Source organism: Polypterus senegalus, chromosome 7 (genome assembly GCF_016835505.1).
Source record: "Polypterus senegalus isolate Bchr_013 chromosome 7, ASM1683550v1, whole genome shotgun sequence".
In the NCBI taxonomy this organism is placed as follows: Eukaryota; Metazoa; Chordata; class Cladistia; order Polypteriformes; family Polypteridae; genus Polypterus; species Polypterus senegalus.
The window spans coordinates 175602684-175623062 of NC_053160.1; the positions used below are offsets into that span (position 1 = coordinate 175602684).

At 38.6% G+C, this 20379-nt stretch overlaps 1 protein-coding gene across 1 annotated transcript; it reads right to left on the reverse strand.

Annotated features, from left to right (window-relative positions):
* Positions 1–1132: 1132 nt before the first annotated feature.
* Positions 1133–19837, reverse strand: tma16 (translation machinery associated 16 homolog). Its single transcript, XM_039759633.1, has 7 exons — positions 19655–19837; positions 12828–12937; positions 7849–7886; positions 7666–7750; positions 4483–4631; positions 3512–3554; positions 1133–1661 (listed from the first exon to the last, which is right to left on the reverse strand). Exons 1-7 carry the CDS (start codon positions 19820–19822, stop codon positions 1499–1501), a joined length of 756 nt encoding a protein of 251 aa, XP_039615567.1. The 5' UTR covers positions 19823–19837; the 3' UTR covers positions 1133–1498.
* Between the last annotated feature and the right edge of the window lie 542 nt (positions 19838–20379).

Sequence of the window (20379 nt, forward strand, 5' to 3'; positions counted from 1 at the left end):
AATTAAAGGGCACACTGCAGACTTTCATTTAAAAGTACTGGCATATTTTTTGGTTAGAGGATGTAGAAATGACAACACTTTATCTACACTGCTCCCCCGTTTCAGGGCACAGAGCAATGGCAGGCCTATTAAAGTCGTCATATTTAGGACTTTGCTCACATCTTTTACATTCAAAAGCAGATTAAAGTCTGTGATTCACAGCAGGTACTGAGGATCTCCTCTGGTGATGTACTGCCAAGTCTCTAATGCAACCATCTTCAGCTCCTGCTTGCTTCAGGGGCTTGTCCCCGAAAGGGCAAATCCCCTGCAAGGGTAAATCAAGGAAAATGTCTCAAGCATTATGGAGGGCACTGTTTTAAATCACTTTTTTCTATTCCCTGTAAATAGTTAGGAGATGGGGAGCATAAGCATTGTATAACTTACAGACAGAGCTCATAGCAAATGAACAAATAAAGTTTGGAGTACACTGCCACAAGAACACAAGAGATGATAAAGATCTAACCGTATTTGGACAATTACCGGAAACCCAGCGTGTACTCCACTGGTCTAGCTCATCCACTCTTGCGTCATGTCCTGACAGTAAAATCCAAAAGGCATGCAAAACTAATATACCCAATGAAAAGAAAGGTCTGGTGACTATGGAAATGAAAAAGACATAATTTTGCAAATCAGAATAACAGTACATTTCCTGAAATACATCAAAAATGCCAATATAATTTGTTTACACAATTTAGGTCAATTTAAGTCCAAAAATGTTTTTTTTTTTTTTTTGCTATAAAAGGTTCTGATGGTATGTTAAGAAAAACAAACAATCATAATTAAAAATATGGAAGGTCTTTTTTGTAACTTCTGATTGGTTTTAAAGCTAGAAAAGATGACAATGTCTGAAACATAAGCTTCCCACTATCCAGTTTGTTCATTTACAGTTTCTTTTACATTGGCACTTACTCCAGGTTCTTCCTAGTAGCCACAAGTAATTATTAGACTGTCAATTGCTTCCAGCGTTTGTTCAATTCAGATGAATTTTTTTAATCAGAGATAATCACTAAGTTGCTGGGCATCATTTCCTAATGGGGAAAAAGTTGTTTGAAAATATTATTTTTTAAATTACTTGAAAAACACCTTATAAAGATGAAATGTTAAATAATAAAATTTTTATTTGTATGTAAATCTTAATTACATTTTTTCCTTTCATGTTAAAAGTGAACTAACTCTATAATATGCAATAGTTGTTAATTGGAGCAGAACTGCATCGGCCGTTAAGGAAAACAAAATGTTTTCAGTGACGAGTTTGCTTCTGTTTGTTTTGCACTTACATCATTTTACAAGATTTGGTATTTTGAACATTTTTTGTTAGATTAAATATTTATTTTTTTCAACAGTCCTTATAACTACAAAAAAATACTATTCAATCTGTAACAGTTTTGTTATCAAAGCATTTTAGTTCAATAGCCTGTATTAAAGAATGAGAATTTACTCAGTCCATAAATTAACTGCTTTAACTACTAGCAGGCTCAGATTCTGAATTATCTTCTATTTGAGTTGTTAAATCCTCCTCTTCATCTTCTTTGGTACATTGTTTCACATCACATTTCCAACTTTGGGATGAAAATGTTCTCATTTTAATATTTGGCAGCTTCTGTAAATCTCCGTTCCATTCCCTGTTAAAAAGATAAATAAAAAATTGTAATCCATAGAATGCAAATTATAAATGGAAATGTTAGCACTGTCACACAAATGCATGCTCTTGTCAATTAACCAAACAAATCGTATAACATATACAGATGAAACTGCACAAAATAAAATCCCTGCATTTTCATTCCCTGAAAAACATTTTTAAGGTTTAAAATGGGGTCCCATTTGGGGGCATCTAAATAGCTAAATGGGGGTTTGTAGCCCAAAGAATCCCATTTTGAAATTTATTTTCAGACAGCTGTTGTCCTGAGAGACCTGTATATTTGTAACATTCTTCCATGACAATGTTTTGCTTGTTGACAGGCATCTCCATTTTTGTAGCAGTCACGTCAGTGGTCGCCACAACAACTATTCATGAATACATAGTTCATCATCTTTGGATTAAAAAAAAATGCTTGCTATGCAGTTGTTCAGGATAAAATTTTTCCTGGTTAACAAATTTTGTTTTGGAACTTGGACTTTGATTTTTATATAACCACCCCTGCTTTTTTTTTTCACCACATATCATCTTCTGATCTTTTTAATAATTTTTTTTCACTGTTATGTTTGTTGAGACATAACAATTCACATATAAGTGGGATGTACAATGACATCACTTTTTCATTAGCTCTTCGATCTAAAATTAATTTTGGGATTCCATTTATGATATTTGCTAGTGTTGTCAGTGTTTCTCTATCATATCACAGTATGACAGAGAAAATGAGGTTTTGTACAATACTGCTGATAAGTGCTCTCAAATGCATCCATAGTCTTATGGTAGCATCCTACCTTAAAACTGTCATGTGTACACAGTACAATGAGATTTTTTTACTTGCATGTCTCCACAGAAATGTGACTATATTACAATATTAACAGACAGAAAAAAGTAAACATACCATGCAATATATATTTGCAAGTATTTTGCATATGTATCTGCCATGTAAAAAACACTAAGGTCTGTATGTCTAGCAGCGCAAAGAAATCTGATTGCTCCATTTAGCTTTGGTGTGAGCGGTCAGTTTTGCTTTGGTGAAACGACGAAATACAAAATGCGTGTGTGAGACACACAAGGAGAAATAGAGGCACATGCTAAGAGAGGCGCCTTCAGAGACAGAATGTATAACACTGGACAAGATTTATGGAAGCACGCTTGAGAAAGGGAGTGCCGGTGAACAAAGGTTCAGGCACACTAGAAAGGCATATGAAAGTACACATAGAGGAAGATATAGTAATAATTTTTAATCATTGTGTTACCTATCTTATGTGCAGAGAATAGATGCTGGGTATATTGGGAGAAGGATGCTAAGGATAGAGATGCCAGGGGAGAGGAAAAGAGGAAGGCCTAAGCTAAGGTTTATGGATGTGGTGAGAGAGGACATGCAGGTGATGGGTGTAACAGAAAAAGATGTAGAGGACAGGAAGATATGGAACAAGATGATCCGCTGTGGCAACCCCTAACGTGAGTATCCGAAAGAAGAAGAAGTGTTGCCTATCTTGGACAGATACTGTGCCTAGTTATATATAACTCAACTAGTACAAATGGCGGCTCAGCATACATTAAAAAAATGTAATTGGATTGTGGCACTTCATTCCATCTCATTGCGGCACAGCTCTGTCGCACAGTCTACTTTTTTCCCTCAGTAACTTCTTTTTTATTAGAATATTAGAACAATTGTGATAAGAACAGGCCATTCATCCCAACAAGCCTATCCATCCTGTTCACCTAAATTGTCCAAAATTTTTTTCAACAACAATTGATCAAAGTTTAAACAAACAACTACATAGAGTTGGCCCGAATTTCAAGTATGTGCAATAAAAATCAGTAATAACAACTCACCGAAAAATCTTCAGATGTTTACCATTTAAAATATCAGGTATTTCTGTTGGGAAAAGGAAGAATAATTAAATTACGAGGTTAACTAAACATACAAAATATTGGTGGAATAATTCATATTTATGTGGGCTTATGTACTGAGTAAATAATCTAAGAAAAAAGACAAATCCAGACATAACTACAGGTTTACTTCAAAAGAATTTATATACCTGAAATAAAGCGCTAAGTTCAATGTTCACTTAACTTTAATCCATAATGATCACACAATATACAAAATTAGGGGGTTTGACACAAGACCAATTGCTTGGCATTTAAAGTACTATGGTGTTCTACCATGTTAGCCATTATGAATGTAGTGAGAAGTCAAGCAAAATAACACCTTTCATTGGCTAACTAAAAAGATTACAATATGCAAGCTTTCAAAGAAACTCAGGCCCCTTCTTCAGGCAAGATGTAAACATGATGATTATATTTTGTCTGAAGAAGGGGACTGAGTTGCCTCAAAAGCTTGCATATTGTAATTTTTTTAGTTAGCCAATAAATTGTGTTATTTTGCTTGACTTCTCATTTGGCAAAGAAAAGTAAACTTATGTTTGTATGGAATAAAATACAAGCAACCGTCTGCAATGCAGAAGAATTCAAACTGATTACAGCCTTGCTATGTTTCTTTATCTAAATATTTTAAAATAAGTATGAACTATTTCTTGGGAAATGCATGTTTTCCTATTCCAAAAATATAGAAGCACAATTTAAAGAAACAAAAAGGAAAAACATTGAAAAAAACATAGATAATAAATAAGTTTATTAAGGTGGTGTTTCAATTGTTAAAAGATACTCACTCAATATCCCAAATAATGATAAGACTAATTGTGATAAAATTAAGAAATAGGCAAAAAAGCTTCAATTTTATGTTTTACAGCATTTGTATAAAAAAAGGATGTGTTTCAAAGAGAAGAAGAAAAAAAAAATCCAACCTATTCCATATCCTTCGTACAGCATTCTCTCCCGTTCCATAGTATGCTTGATTACATCCTCTCGGGCACTGTGCTGTCGCCCTTGTCTTCCTTTAATGCTATTCACCAGTTCTATCTGTTCAAGTTCATTGTCAAATCGATGCAGATATCTTTTAAAAATAAATAATGGTTAAATAAACATTTTCTTTCAACAAGATTCATAAGATGTTCTAGTAAAAGAATACTCAGTACTGAAAATAACATATACAATATAACATAATAATATAAAAAAACAACGTGGTGTAATTGAAATTTCAGGCGACCTTTATTAAAATAATGCTGCATCTGCAAAGGAGAAAAAAAATAGGCAGTGTGGTCCCTGACTTGACACTATAAAAGCCACAATGGGGTCACTTTCCTAAGTGACTCCATAGATGATGACTGTCTTTTTTTGTTGTTAGAATGGTGTGATATTCCCCTCTGTAACCGACTGGTTACACCTCCAAAATATTAAAACAAGTGCCCAGGATAGGCTGAGTAGTTTAACACTTGATCACCCAGCAGTCAGTATTACAGTTGTGGCCATTTTGAGAATGACACAAGTATTGGTTTTCGCAAAGTTTGCTGCTTCAGTGTTTTTAGATCTTTTTGTCAGTTGTTTCTATGGTATACTAAAGTAGAATTACAAGCATTTCATAAGTTTCAAAGGCTTTTATTGACAATTACATTAAGTTTATGCAAAGAGTCAATATTTGCAGTGTTGACACTCCTTTCTTTTTCAAGACCTCTGCAATTCGCCCTGGTATGCTGGCAATCCACATCTGGGCCAAATCCTGACTGATGGCAGTCCATTCTCGCATATTCAATGCTTGGATTTTGTCGCAATTTGTGGGTTTTTGTTTGTCCAATCACCGCGTGAGGACTGACCACAAGTTCTCAATGGGATTAAAGTCTGGGAAGTTTCCTCGCTATAAACCCATCATTTCAATGTTTTGTTCCCTGAGCCACATAATTATCACTTTTGCCTTATGGCACAGAGCTCGATCATGCTGGAAAAGGCATTGTGTCACCAAACTGTTCTTGGATGGGAGGGAGAAGTTGCTCTCGAAGCATGTTTTGGTAGCGATGGTAGCACTCACCTTTTCTTCACCGAACAATCTTTACTTTTTTCTGGATGCCCCAAATAATTAGAAAGGGGACTGATCAGAGAAAATGTCTTTACCCCAGCAGTCCTCAGCAGTCCAATCCCTGTACATTTTGCAGAATATCAGTCTGTCCCTGATGTTTTTCTTGGCTTCTTTGCTGCCCTTCTTGACACCAGCCCATCCTCCAAAAGTCTTTGCCTCCCTCACACCTGCCTGCTGCCATTCCTGAGCAAACTCTGCACTGGTGGTGTCCCGATCCCGCAGCTGAATCAACTTTAGGAGACAGTCCTGGCGCTTGCTGGCCTTTCTTAGGCGCCCTGAAGCCTTCTTCATAACAGCAGTGGAAATGGGTTTTTTGGGATTAAGTTCATTTTCATGGCAAAGAGCAACTTTGCAATTAATTGCAATTCATCTGATCACTCTTCATAACATTCTGGAGTATACGCAAATGGCCATCATAAAAACTGAGGCTGCAAACTTTGTGAAAATGAATATTTGTGTCATTCTTAAAACTTTTGACCACGATTGTAGACTTGCTCAACTAGCCATCGGTACTAGACAGAAAACAAGATGGCGGTGCAGCTGCTAGGGATTTTGATGGCTATTATATTTAAATAACGGCTACCTGAGTACCACTAGTAATTCAAACCCACAAGCTCAGACACAATTTTTCCCTTTCTTCCTTCCTTCCTCACTCCCTCCTGGCAAGTGTAGTCTAGCTCCTCTCCCGACTTCGACTCGCCTGTACTGAAGCAGACCTGCTTCTGGTGTCATGAAATTCTATTGGAAGCACTTCGGGTTAGGCAGAAATACCATAAAGTAGGGACCATTAATCCCTTCAGCGCCCCCTGGTGGCACCCATGAAACCCCAACAAGGCTGTTCCATGGGACCACCGTTCCCAAAACACCCAATGGGTATCTGTAGAGGTACCATAACCCAAGGACACTGTCCCCCCAGTGTTTTTGGGGAAGAAATAACCTGAATAAGTTGTCTTCCCCTGTCCTTCCATTGTACTGGTCTCCCAGCCTTGTAAGGATTGTTGTTCAGTACTAGCTGGGATGCCTGTCTCTGCATGCCATCCATTACAATGAACACCAGAATCATTTACCTAAGTTTAAATATATATGAATATTTACTTAGTTTAATTTGAATATTTAACACTTATTTTTGGGACAATTTGACATCCCTAATGTACCCACTGTATAAAGGTGTTGACATTCACGTGATTCTAAGTATTTACATTGAATTCCAAGGTGCTAGCTGTGCATTTTCTAGGGACAATAAATCTTTCCATAGCAAAATTACAGAAAATGCCTTCCAGACACACCCAAACCCTTCTCATCATTCCCCAATCAGTCATAAATATATTTTAAAGGGTGCACTGATGTTAGATTTAATAATTAACTGTATGTGGCAAACATCAAACGTGATGGAGTATAATTACCAAAGAAACAAGTCTCACATCTTCTTCTGCTTCCAGTGGGTGTGGTGGAGTTACAGCGTGACAGCTGTACATCTCACTCTTTCTCGGGTGACTGTGATAAGAGACACTGAACTACAATACACGTGACTCTTTTTGCACCATATAAGAAAAAGCAATTCCCTGGCTCACTATGCCAGTTTCATTTTTTGCATTCCTATCCACTTGTTTAAAGTTATGCTGCCAATTATTGTAAAGTTGAATTTGCGTACATTCAATTAAAATATGGGGATAGCAACTTTATATCCCACTTGATCCAGAAAGAAGCCATGTAACCCACTGTGCCATTCATCACTCTACTTAATAAATGGGTTGTGAGGAGTTTAGAATTCCCTCATCCCCCTGTACCAGTGAGGCTTTCCCATCCACTATCATAGTGATGTGCTCATCAGTTTTAAACTAGCCTCGGGTGAGTTCAGTGTGAATGTGTGTGCATGACTGGGCCGTGCTACTTAATGGCCCTGTTTGCAACAAGTGCCAACAGGTTAGGTCATGCCAACCCCCCACATCCCATGACCTTAAACAGGCTGGAAAATATTATCCTGTGTAAACTGAAATTCTGCTGAACATATGCTTACCTTTCTATGATTTCACAAGCTTCTTTCTTAGAATATACTGATTTATCAGGATGAAGCTGACTCTGAAACCATAGCAATTTTTCACCTTGAAGAAGAATAACAAAGAGTTTACTTTAAAACTACAAATTATAAGCAATTATAAGGAGGAAAAACAAAAATATTTTCAGCAAAATGGCCACGTACCTATAGAACTGAGACGAACTGCCTTCTCATTCTTTTGCCTGTAAAAAATATATAAATAATTCACAGACTAAAATCAACAGTAGTATCAGAGGTGGTGTTTAATAAACTAGTTTAAGTACAAATATAAAATAATTGTATAATTATTTTTAAAATTATTTTAAAAAATGTTCCTTTCAATAGCAAAAATACTAGAAGAAAATTTACTGCTAGAAACGCATCAAATGTGAAGCTATGGCGTGATATTAATTTAAAAAAAAAAAAATCAGATAATCAAAAAGCTCTGGAAAAACAAAAACAAAAATTCCTCCGATATATGTTCCCATTACTTATATGGTTGATGTTAGTCATGTAATTTCCAAATTTTATTACTATGTACAGTGTGACGGGGCCCCGGCCGGGATGCCCCTTCTGTGTATGTGCCAGGGGAGAAAGCATGGGCTGCACAGTACCTCCCCTGGACCACTTGGTGGCAGCCACCTTGGGTGACTGCGGTTCCTTAGATACCCGCTGGGCTCCATGGGGGACAAGAGTTCTCCACAGTCCTGTTGGGATCTGGGGTGGTCACCAGGAGGCGCTGCAGGGGTTCCTGGGCCCGTCTGGGCCGTAGTTCAGCCACACCTAGAGGTGCAATCGGAGGCAGGTGGTCAAGCACCTGAAGCACTTCCAAGTGAACTATAAAAGGGGCCAGCAGCCACCACTCCAACAGCCTGAGTCGGGAGGAGGAGGAGTGGTGGTGTGAAGAGCAGTGTGTGTTTTGCTTTGGTTGGTGCTTTTGGGACAGTGTACTGATTTGTGTTTGTGTGTGCTTCATGTGGGATTGTGTTGTGCCTGAGTGACACAGGGAAGAAGTGGCCCCCAGGTGAAGAAAAATAAAAGATTCTTTACTTTTATACATGCCTCTGGAGTCAGTCTGTGCCGGGTCGGCCCCTATATAGCGCCTTTGTTACAACAGTTTTAGTTGAAGATAAAAGAAAATAACTAACTTGTAATTTCTTTTAATTCTAGAACATACTGAAAAGAAGTGTGACAGTTGATCACTACTCTGTCATGGCAACTAACTTAAGATTTGTTATGTGCAGCACAATACTTTCTAAACATAAAGTCATGATTTCAGCAAAACTCTGTATGCCAATATTGTACCATGATGAATGAAATAGGTAGCTCATTTCTTGCTGAAAGGCGTTATACACAGAGATTTACTCAAAAGAGGCCCGGAATATTCTGTTGTAAGTCCCGTTAGGATGAAGCAATCTGAACCAAAAAAATATGCTCTATACCTTGACGTATGTGTAATCAATTGCATTACATGTAATGTTGGAAGTGGTTTCCATTTTCTGCCAGTCACATTTCGGTGTGGCACAGCAATTTCACATTGGAGGTTTTCCTTCAAATCTTCCACAGTGTGAGGCTGGCTCCTCTGACAGACTTTTCCTTCGAGCATAACCCAAACAAAGAAGTTTGGTGGTGTGAGTTCCGGCAACCGGCCAAAGCCCCTTTGAAATTACCCTGTTGCCGAAGAAGAACTCTTCTGTTAATTCACAATCTGACATGACTTAAAACAAATTGGTGACCCGACACGTTCGCACTATGAAGACGCGCTACTCGATGCTGTACACAACAATCCTGATGAGACGTCGAGTGACTTAGTGAAGGGGTACGGGCGATATGCACGCAGACGTTGCAAATGGAGGTTAAACGTCACGACAGCTGTTCGGCACCTACCTCATCGCTCGGACGCAGGGGCATCCCGGCTTGTTCAAAGCTCAATATACCGAGGAGAACATTGCACGTTGTTTTGTTCATGTTGCTTCATCCTAGCGATAGTTATTACAGAATATTCGGGGCCTCTTTCGAGTGAATCTCCCTGTATTATCCTTGCTCATGTGTGCTGCAGATGCAGTGCAAATGTATGCAATTAACATACACCAATAAACATATTAAAACTGGAAAGAAAGATTTGTTATGATTATCAACAAGCTGCAAGCACATACAGTAACTGTGCCAAGTTTCACTTGACTGATGTGCTTTTCAGTTATCCTGTCTACAGTTATACACGTAATTACATGTAATGCAATTGATTACACATACGTCAAGGTATAGAGCAAATTTTTTTTGGTTCAGATTAGTTCATCCTAACGGGACTTACAACAAAATATTCGGGGCCTCTTTCGAGTAAATCTCCGTGTATAACGTTTGGCACCTTGACACACAGTCATCACTGCACAGGTAGTAAAATCTGCTATGCGTGCAGTACACAAAATGATCAAAGTGAAGCGAGGCCTCCAAAATGTTACCACAATGCAGGCCAGAGCCCAAACTAGTGTGCCCACAAAAGGTTCACTTCTCTGAAGGCCTAGTCACTACCCAACTGGACCTAATGGGCTTTGGCTTCAAAAATTCCAAAATACATAAGTCCCAAAATATAATCAAATTTCTCACAAGAGAGGGGATTACCATTAAACTCTGTGCAGAGATGGGAGACAAATAATGTTATAAAATGAGAATGTATTCACAAAAAGAGAAAAATGTAATAAAATGCTCAAAAAGAGCAAAAAAACAGCAAATTGCCTGACAAGCAATATGAAAAACATAAGTCTCAATCTTCTAGACTGTAATCTTAAAACAAAAGCAAACAGATTCACAATCTGAAAGCCTAACTCTACCGAAAGCACATTCAATGAACTGCAAGGGACTCCACGTCCCAGCCTACCTTTTATGGGGTTTAGGGGTATATAGGCTCTAGCAGAGAGGCAAGGAGTGGTCCTGCTCCCTGGGGTTCCACCAGTAAAACACAGGGAACATACAGACATTTGATGAAACAGAACACAATCCATTCTAAATATATTAACAACAGTAAAACATGAAACATTCCAGTAAAATGATAAATGAACAGAACAATATAACAGAAATAGTCAAAATGAATGATTTAAACTGAAAAATGAATGAAAAAGACAAGGAAAAGGAACATGAACATAAGTCAGGGAAGGAACCCTAGCTAAAGCATAAAAAAATCTTTTTCAAGAATGACTAAGTAATGGGAATTAATTGAAAATACAAAGTCAATTTTCCTCCATTTTATTTACCTATAGCATATGAAAGGACAGTAATAAATGGGGCTTATCTAAATCAGGGCTGGCCAGTTCTGTTCCTGGAGAGTGGCAAAGCCTTCAGGCTTTCCTTCCAATCTGTTTCTTAACCAAAAATCAATTCTTTGGGTTCAAGGACCATGTTACTTAATTAGATAGTCTGCTCCTTGGACCTGTTATCATTCTGCTGTGTTAGAAATTCATTAATGGACTTGGGAGACTAGGACCCATCAATTCCCAATCTTTCTTTTTTCAATGTGTTATTAGAAGGAGCTCTTTGATGACAAATACACAATTATGTAACAGCAGCACTGAAGTAGCTGATTAATTAATGTCTCCCTGGCCATTTCAAACTCATGGCTTATTAAATTCTAGTAAATCAAAAGGTACAATAGAAATAAAAACATACAAATTTTCAACATGCAAGTCACTGATAATTATGTGAACCAAAACAGTCCTACCTACAAAAAGGAACAGTAAGTACCGTATATACTTGTGGATAAGTTCTCAGCGGATAAGTTGGAACTTGATTTTATTGTATAATTTCTGGTATTTTATGATGTCGGACATTCAAGTCAAATGTGGAAAACTCACGCTATTGGTCCAAGAGATTATGATGTGCTAACGTCCACCTGAGAGAGTAACCACGGGGCACACAGCCTGTGTTTTCTATGTATTGTGCCTATGTGACCACACGGTAATACCCAAACTATTACGAAGCGACGTTTGCACCGCTTTGTGTTTTTTGTATCTCACACACCGTCATACACCTTTATCGTAAGAGCATCCCTTATTTACGATGGAGCATTCGATCAGAAGAAAACATGAAGCTGGTTTTAAATTAAACGTCACTGAAGTGGCGAAAGAAATTGGTAACTGCGCTGCTGCAACAAAATTCGATGTGTCTGAGAAACTGATGTGAGATTAGAGGAAGCAAGAAGATGTTTAAAAAAAAAAAAAAATTGAAGTGGCGCCTTTGGGCTATATGTGAGTATATACTGTAATGGAATATTCCTGTGACATTCTGAAACCAACTTAATCGATTTAGGAATTTCCACTCTGAACAAGGCAACAGCGGGTAGCAGCACAATCACACAGGGTCACCTGCATATCTTAGGACTCAGAAAACACCAATACGGACAAGGGGAGAATGTACAAATACTTCCTAAGAAGTGACTAGGCATGGTGTTTACACTCACGGCTGCCTTAGCATCTCTGACCACTGTGTCACACTGCTGTCTGTGTAGCACTAAGCTGCTCCACTGACAAACTGAGCAGATCATTCCTCCCCACACTATGCAACTCTTCAATTCCACCCGGGGGGGGTTAACGTTAACATTATACAAAGTTATTGTCTGTTATACCTGCATTTTTATCACTCCTTAATTTAATATTGTTTTTTATCAGTATGCTGTTGCTGGAGTACGTGAATTTCCTCTAGGGATTAATAAAGTATCTATCTATCTAAGTGCTTTTGTAAAATTCAAAGTGGAATAAAAGTGGTATTTGTTGTTACTGGCTGACGCTTTTATCCAAAGTGACTTACAGCGTTTGAGATGCAACTGGTTACATTTCTTTTTGTTTTTTCCCCAACTGCAACATACAAGCAGGTGAAGTGACTTGTCTCAGTGGTGAGATATGAACTCGCAACCTCAGGGTTTGGAGTCCAAAACCTTGACCACCGCACCACACTGCCTGATACTCAGATAGTAAACACGATGGACCTCTGAATAAAGAGCAGTTTAAGTAACACAACATATCACAAACTAGCTGGATCAAAACGCCTTCAGCCTGAAAACCATAGCATCATCTCTACATTTTTCACAGTCTTTGTTGTCAGTAAAAAATAAATACATTTGCAAACTCTTTTCAATAAAACAAACTTGTCAATACCTATCCTTTTTCTCCTGTTGGTGAATCCCTCTAGCAATCTGAGCTGCCTTCCTGCTATATGGATGGATAGCTTTCTTCTCAGTTTGTCCTTTGCCTTTTTGTATCTTAGGCTGAAATGACATTGGGAATAAAAAGAAAGTAAGGTCCATCAAAAGAGAACAAAAAGCTCAATATCTACTCCTTCTGCCTTGCACCCTGGTATAGTCTATTGACAGGCACCCCCACCACAGCATGCAGTTACCACGGCTCCTCTGACTGGCCAGCGATGACTCAAAAACTCAGCCTGGTACAAAAAGAAGAACATGGAGGCAGAGGAGCTGGCATGCCAGCAAGGAAAAACAAACAAGGTGGAGGTGGACATATAAACAGATCTTTGTTTATTTCTATATATCTAGAAAGTTCTCCTCCCACAATCCAAAGACATGCAGGTTAGGTGGATTGGTGATTCTAAATTGGCCCTAGTGTGTGCTTGGTGTGTGGGTGTGTGTCCTGCGGTGGGTTGGCACCCTGCCCAGGATTGGTTCCTGCCTTGTGCCCTGTGCTGGCTGGGATTGGCTCCAGCAGACCCCCGTGACCCTGTATTCGGATTCAGCGGGTTAGAAAATGGATGGATGGAAGTTAACCTGAAAATTGTTCCAGAGGTGCTATACAGTGGTTGACCCTGTGCTCTAACCTCAAAAGGTCATGCGAAAAGACAATTTTCTTTTGGAGATTAGTATAGTTCAGAGGCATGCAAATGTTTGTACACCCTTGCTTATAAACTGTTACTGTGACTAGTTAAGTAAGCAGAAGATGAACTGACCACCAAAAGGCATAAAGTTAAAGATGACACATTTCTTTTCAGCATTTTACGCAAGATTAGTGTATTGTTTTTGTTTTGTACAATTGTACAGTGAAAAAGGAAAGGAGCACCATGCAAATGTTTGGGCACTCCAAGAAATCTGAGGTCCCAGATAACTTTTCCTGAGGTCTCAGACCTTCGTTAGCTTGTTAGGGACATGGCTTGTCCACGGTTATCGTTAGGCAACCCCAGGTTGATCCACACTGCAAAGCTGTTGTGAGATTTTTGAGATCTTTTGACACCCTCCACAACGGTGCTGCGGGCCAAAACGCGATTAACGCGTCTGTTGAGGGTTGCTTGTCTTTCGCCAAGGAAACTGCAGGTTCGCAGCGCCACCAAGACAACTGCATGTTCACAGCCTACCCGCATAACACGTCTGTCACCCAGTGGGTGATGCGGCAAACATTATAAGCCGGCCACTGACCTGGCCCCGTCATTGCACTGTGTGTACTGAAGTGGTAGCTCATGTTTGAATAAACACTCTTGACTGTTCCTGTTCTGATTGGACCAAAGCAGGTTTTCTTGAAGCCTTTTGTCTTCTCTCAGGTGCAAGACAGTGACTCGTGTGTCACACTGTATAAATTCTCTTGACTCCTCAGATAATCAGCAACCATGGGCTCTTCTAAGCAGCTGCCTAGCACTCTGAAAAATGAGATAATGGATGTTCACAACGCAGGAGAAGACTGCAAGAAGACAGCAAAGCGTTTTCTGGTCACTGTTTGTAGTGTTATTAAGAAACAGCCGTTAACAGGAATGGTGGCAGTCAAGTTGAGGTCTGGAATACTTAGAAAACTTCCAGTTTTTGCTTGTTGGATTGCTAGAAAGGCAAATGTAACCCCATGTTTGACTGCAAAATACTTTCAGGAGTGTTTATCAGACTCTGCAATGGTGGTGCACTGTTCTATTGAATAAACAGGACCTTAGCCACAAAATTCAGCACCTCAAGCTTGCAAATGAACATCTAAACAAGCCTGATGCATTTCACAAACACCCTGTGGACTGATGAAGATAAAATAGAAGTTTCTGGCCCAAATGTGCAAAGGTACGTTTGGAGAACAAAGGGGAGCAAATTCCAGGAAAAGAATACGCCTCCTACTAGTTAGCATGGCGATGGATCGACCAGGCTGTGGGCTTGGCACAGGGAACATGGCATTGGTAGAGGGAAAAATGGATTCAAATAAATACCAGCAAATTCTGGAAGCAAACATCACACCATCTGTAAAAAGAAGTTGTAATTAAAAAGAGGATGGGGTCCTACAACAAGCTAATGATCTGAAACACACCACAAAATCTACAATGGAATCCTACAAGAGGAGCAAAACGTCTGACCTAAACATCACTGAAAATCTGTAGAGATCTGAAATGAGCAGCGCATGCAAGACGGACCAATAATCTTGCAGAATTAGAATCCTTTTGCAAGGACAAACGGGCAAAAAAACCCCAAGTGAAAACTGAAAGACTCTTAGCTGGCTACAAAAAGTGTTTATAAAATGTGAGACTTGCCAAAGGGTATTTTGTACCTGTGAATGATGGAAATAAAAATGCAATCTTACTTAAAATATTAAAGAAATGTGGCATCTTTAACTTTATGCCTTCTGGTAATCAGTTCATCATCTGCTCACTTAACTATTCACAGTAACAGACATTTTAAGCAGGGGGCCCAAACGTTTGCATGACAGTGTATATCAAATAACAACAAAAAAAAAAGTCAAAAAATAGTGAACCCATATGTAATTTTGTAAATAATTGTACATATGTATATAAATTCTGACCTTTGTGAGGTTGTGGCTTCCACAACTTTAAAAGTTTTTTTATTATTAAATGCGTGTTCCTAACCCAGCCACAGGGGATGCACAAACCAGTGTGTTTCTTTGTGCCGGTCCCAAGCCCGGATAAATGGGGAGGGTTACGTCAGAAAGGGCATCCAGTGTTAAATTTTGCAAAATCAACATACGGACAACGTAGATGATCCGCTGTGGCAACCACTAACGGGAGCAGCCCAAAGAAGAAGATTAAATGCGTTTTCCTGTGAAGATTTTTACAGACAGAGCAGGTGAATGGCACTTTGTTAGTTGGCACTCTTTGCTTTTCAGGTTTCATTTTTTTATTGATTTTGTTTGCTCTGGGGCCTCACTGTCTTTTTTATTTTTAGGACTTTTACCTTTTTGCCAGGTGACAGATACTTTGCTGTGGCAGGGCCACCCCTTCTTTTAACTTAACCTGTTTGTTAATTAAAATCTTAAAATCTTAGCAAAAGTGTCCACCTTTTATTAAACAAATGATGTATGAGAGACTTATTTTTTACTTTGTAACTTAACATAAGTGTGGTTTTTAAAAAGCATATATATATATATATATATATATACACACATATACAGTGTACAGTATATATATATATATATATATATACACACATACAGTGTACAGTATACATATATATATATATAAACTGCTCAAAAAAATTAAAGGAACACTTTGAAAACACATCAGATCTCAATGGGAAAAAGAAATCCTCCTGGATATCTATACTGATATAGACTGGGTAATGTGTTAGGAATGAAAGGATGCCACATCGTTTGATGGAAATGAAAATGATCAACCTACAGAGCCCTGAATTCAAAGATGCCCCAAAAATCAGAGTGAAAAAATTATGTGGCAGGCTAGTCCATTTTGCCAAAATTTAATTGCAGCAACTCCAAATTGTACGCAGCACTTTGTATGGCCCCTGTGTTCTTGTATACATGCCTGACAACATCGGTGCATGCTTCTAATGAGATGACAGATGGTGTTGTGGGGGATCTCCTCCTAGATCTGGACCAGGGCATCACTGAGCTCCTGGACAGTCTGAGGTGCAACCTGGTGGCATTGGATGGACCAAAACATAATGTCCCAGAGGTGTTCTATTGGATTTTGGTCAGGAAAGTGTGGTGGCCAGTCAATGGTATCAATTCCTTCATCCTCCATGAACTGCCTGCATACTCTCACCACATGAGGCCAGGAATTGTCGTGCACCAGGAGCCACTGTACCAGCATAGGGTCTGACAATGGGTCCAAGGATTTCATCCTGATACCTAATGGCAGCCAAGGTGGCATATATATTGCATTTTTCATTCCAACAGATGGCGTAAAGCAATACACTTTAGTAATGCAAATATACAAATATCTGTTGGAATGAGAAATGCAATGCATTTTTTTACTACATGAATTACAAAATACACTCCAATGGATGGTGCACTGCAATTCTTAATGTTGAGGTCTACACTGATTACTTAATTTTCAAACTGTCTTAGACAGGTAAAATTGCTAATAGTTTCAATACTTTTGCATGGTATAAAAGTTAAGACTTTTTGACCTGTAAATACCAGGATTTTGTACACTGGAGTCACATTTGAAATTTTCCAGTACCACCACAACCCTTAACAGGACCCCACTACTGAAAAACACGATCTTGACCCGTTTCTCAGTTCTGTCAGCAATGATCACATTCTGTGTCACTGAATTCCTGACAGGACAGGTAATTCCATGTAATACCTACTTTATTTGTTTTGTACAATATCTACATCAATTTGTGAGCACAGTGTGAGTGTTTGTGTGTATTTATTACACAAACAAAAAAATGTATTAATTATTCTGTTGTATGTTTATGATGCGGAATGGATTAAATGAATTAAAAGAATCAATTCACTTCAATGGGAAAGGATCATTTCAATAAAGTGATACATCAAAGTTGAATATGGTGACTTTACACTGACTCTGAGTAACTTTGATTTAACTATATAATAGATAGATAGATAGATAGATAGATAATTAATCCCAAGGGGAAATTCACAATATACTAATATACTTTTAAGAATTTTAAAAGCATCACAAGTCACAGCGTTTTCATTACTGAAATTTTTGTCTCTCTCTCTCATATATTATACACATACACATATACACAGTGGTGTGAAAAACTATTTGCCCCCTTCCTGATTTCTTATTCTTTTGCATGTTTGTCACACAAAATGTTTCTGATCATCAAACACATTTAACCATTAGTCAAATATAACACAAGTAAACACAAAATGCAGTTGTTAATGATGGTTTTAATTATTTAGGGAGAAAAAATCCAAACCTACATGGCCCTGTGTGAAAAAGTAATTGCCCCCTTGTTAAAAAATAACCTAACTGTGGTGTATCACACCTGAGTTCAATTTCCGTAGCCACCCCCAGGCCTGATTACTGCCACACCTGTTTCAATCAAGAAATCACTTAAATAGGAGCTGCCTGGCACAGAGAAGTAGAACAAAAGCACCTCAAAAGCTAGACATCATGCCAAGATCCAAAGAAATTCAGGAACAAATAAGAACAGAAGTAATTGAGATCTATCAGTCTGGTAAAGGTTATAAAGCCATTTCTAAAGCTTTGGGACTCCAGCGAACCACAGTGAGAGCCATTATCCACAAATGGCAAAAACATGGAACAGTGGTGAACCTTCCCAGGAGTGGCCGGCCGACCAAAATTACCCCAAGAGCGCAGACGACTCATCCGAGAGGTCACAAAAGACCCCAGGACAACGTCTAAAGAACTGCAGGCCTCACTTGCCTCAATTAAGGTCAGTGTTCACGACTCCACCATAAGAAAGAGACTGGGCAAAACGGCCTGCATGGCAGATTTCCAAGGCGAAACCACTGTTAAGCAAAAGAACATTAGGGCTTGTCTCAATTTTGCTAAGAAACATCTCAATGATTGCCAAGACTTTTGGGAAAATACCTTGTGGACTGATGAGACAAAAGTTGAACTTTTTGGAAGGCAAATGTCCTGTTACATCTGGCGTAAAAGGAACACAGAATTTCAGAAAAAGAACATCATACCAACAGTAAAATATGGTGGTGGTAGTGTGATGGTCTGGGGTTGTTTTGCTGCTTCAGGACCTGGAAGGCTTGCTGTGATAGATGGAACCATGAATTCTACGGTCTATCAAAAAATCCTGAAGGAGAATGTCTGGCCATCTGTTCGTCAACTCAAGCTGAAGCGATCTTGAGTGCTGCAACAGGACAATGACCCAAAACACACCAGCAAATCCACCTCTGAATGGCTGAAGAAAAACAAAATGAAGACTTTGGAGTGGCCTAGTCAAAGTCTTGACCTGAATCCAATTGAGATGCTATGGCATGACGTTAAAAGGCGGTTCATGCTAGAAAACCCTCAAATAAAGCTGAATTACAACAATTCTGCAAAGATGAGTGAGCCAAAATTCCTCCAGAGCGCTGTAAAAGACTCATTGCAAGTTATCGCAAACGCTTGATTGCAGTTATTGCTGCTAAGGGTGGCCCAACCAGTTGTTAGGTTCAGGGGCAATTACTTTTCACACAGGGCCATGTAGGTTTGGATTTTTTTCTCCTAAATAATAAAACCATCATTTAAAAACTGCATTTTGTGTTTACTTGTGTTATATTTGACTAATGGTTAAATGTGTTTGATGATCAGAAACATTTTGTGTGACAAACATGCAAAAGAATAAGAAATCAGGAAGGGGGCAAATAGTTTTTCACACCACTGTACATACACACACATATATATATATATATATATATATATATACATACATACACATATATATACATATACATAGGCCTACACATACATACATATATATACTCAGTATACAAACATTCATATAAGACTCCGAAGATTTTACATGGGTTTTATTTTTAACACGACCGAGTAAAATCTCCGTTGCCCTTTAACATCGAGGACACGTCAAAAACAAACCCTGGCCGGGACTCCAGTACACCAACGCAGCAACACTGCTGCCACTTAAAGTCTCCCTGACTGTCTCCGCTGCTCTGACAGGCCTTCATTTCCACGTGCTGTACCAACATGAGCACGCACTCGTTGTACATGGCATCGTCTCTCATAAAAAGCAGCTGCATTGCGTTCTGTTCACAAGAACTATTTTCAATGATTAAAAACCAAAAGGAACAACTAATAAATCAGAACTCACCATGTTGTGAAAGTTATCACACACACGTGACTCGTTCACGGCGGCTCGCACAAAAATAAAATGCGGTACGTTGGCAATTCTATACCGTGAAACAACATAGCCGGGTAGAAACAAAAGTTCCGGAACACGAGCAGCAAGTGAAATGCGCTCTGCGGGAAGTTGTGTCATTTTTGGAGTTAGATTGGAGGGAAGCAGCGTGGCACTGTGTCCAGGTGCCTCGACTGATCGGAGGTTTAGGGGAAAAATAACGCGATTTTTTGTGAAAAAAGCTAGATATGAGGAATGCAATTCGAGATACTGAAGTAATTTTAAAGCATGAAAAAGAAAATGTGAAATTTAAATCTTGTTAATTGAGACGAAGTGTGAAAAGGGCGATGGTGTACATTCTTGTCTCTGACTGCAGATAGTCCCAGTTTATGATCTGCCTTGCAGTAGGTGGGTTATTGGGGGGAAAACAGTTTTAAACTGTACGTTATTGGACGCCCCATATCTCGTAACGTATCGTTTTGATGATATTGAATGTGTCTTACATGTAGAATGTACTGAATGTATTAAGTAAACCATATATAAGTATAAAGAAACAACACAGCCATTAAATATAGAAAACAAGTAAAGTTTAACAAGAAAAAGCTATGTTTTTAGAAGAAACATTTTTTTCTGTTTTGCCTTTTATTCTGTATGTGTAACAACTTTTTTCTCTATTGCTTGAACCGTTTTGCTTTGAA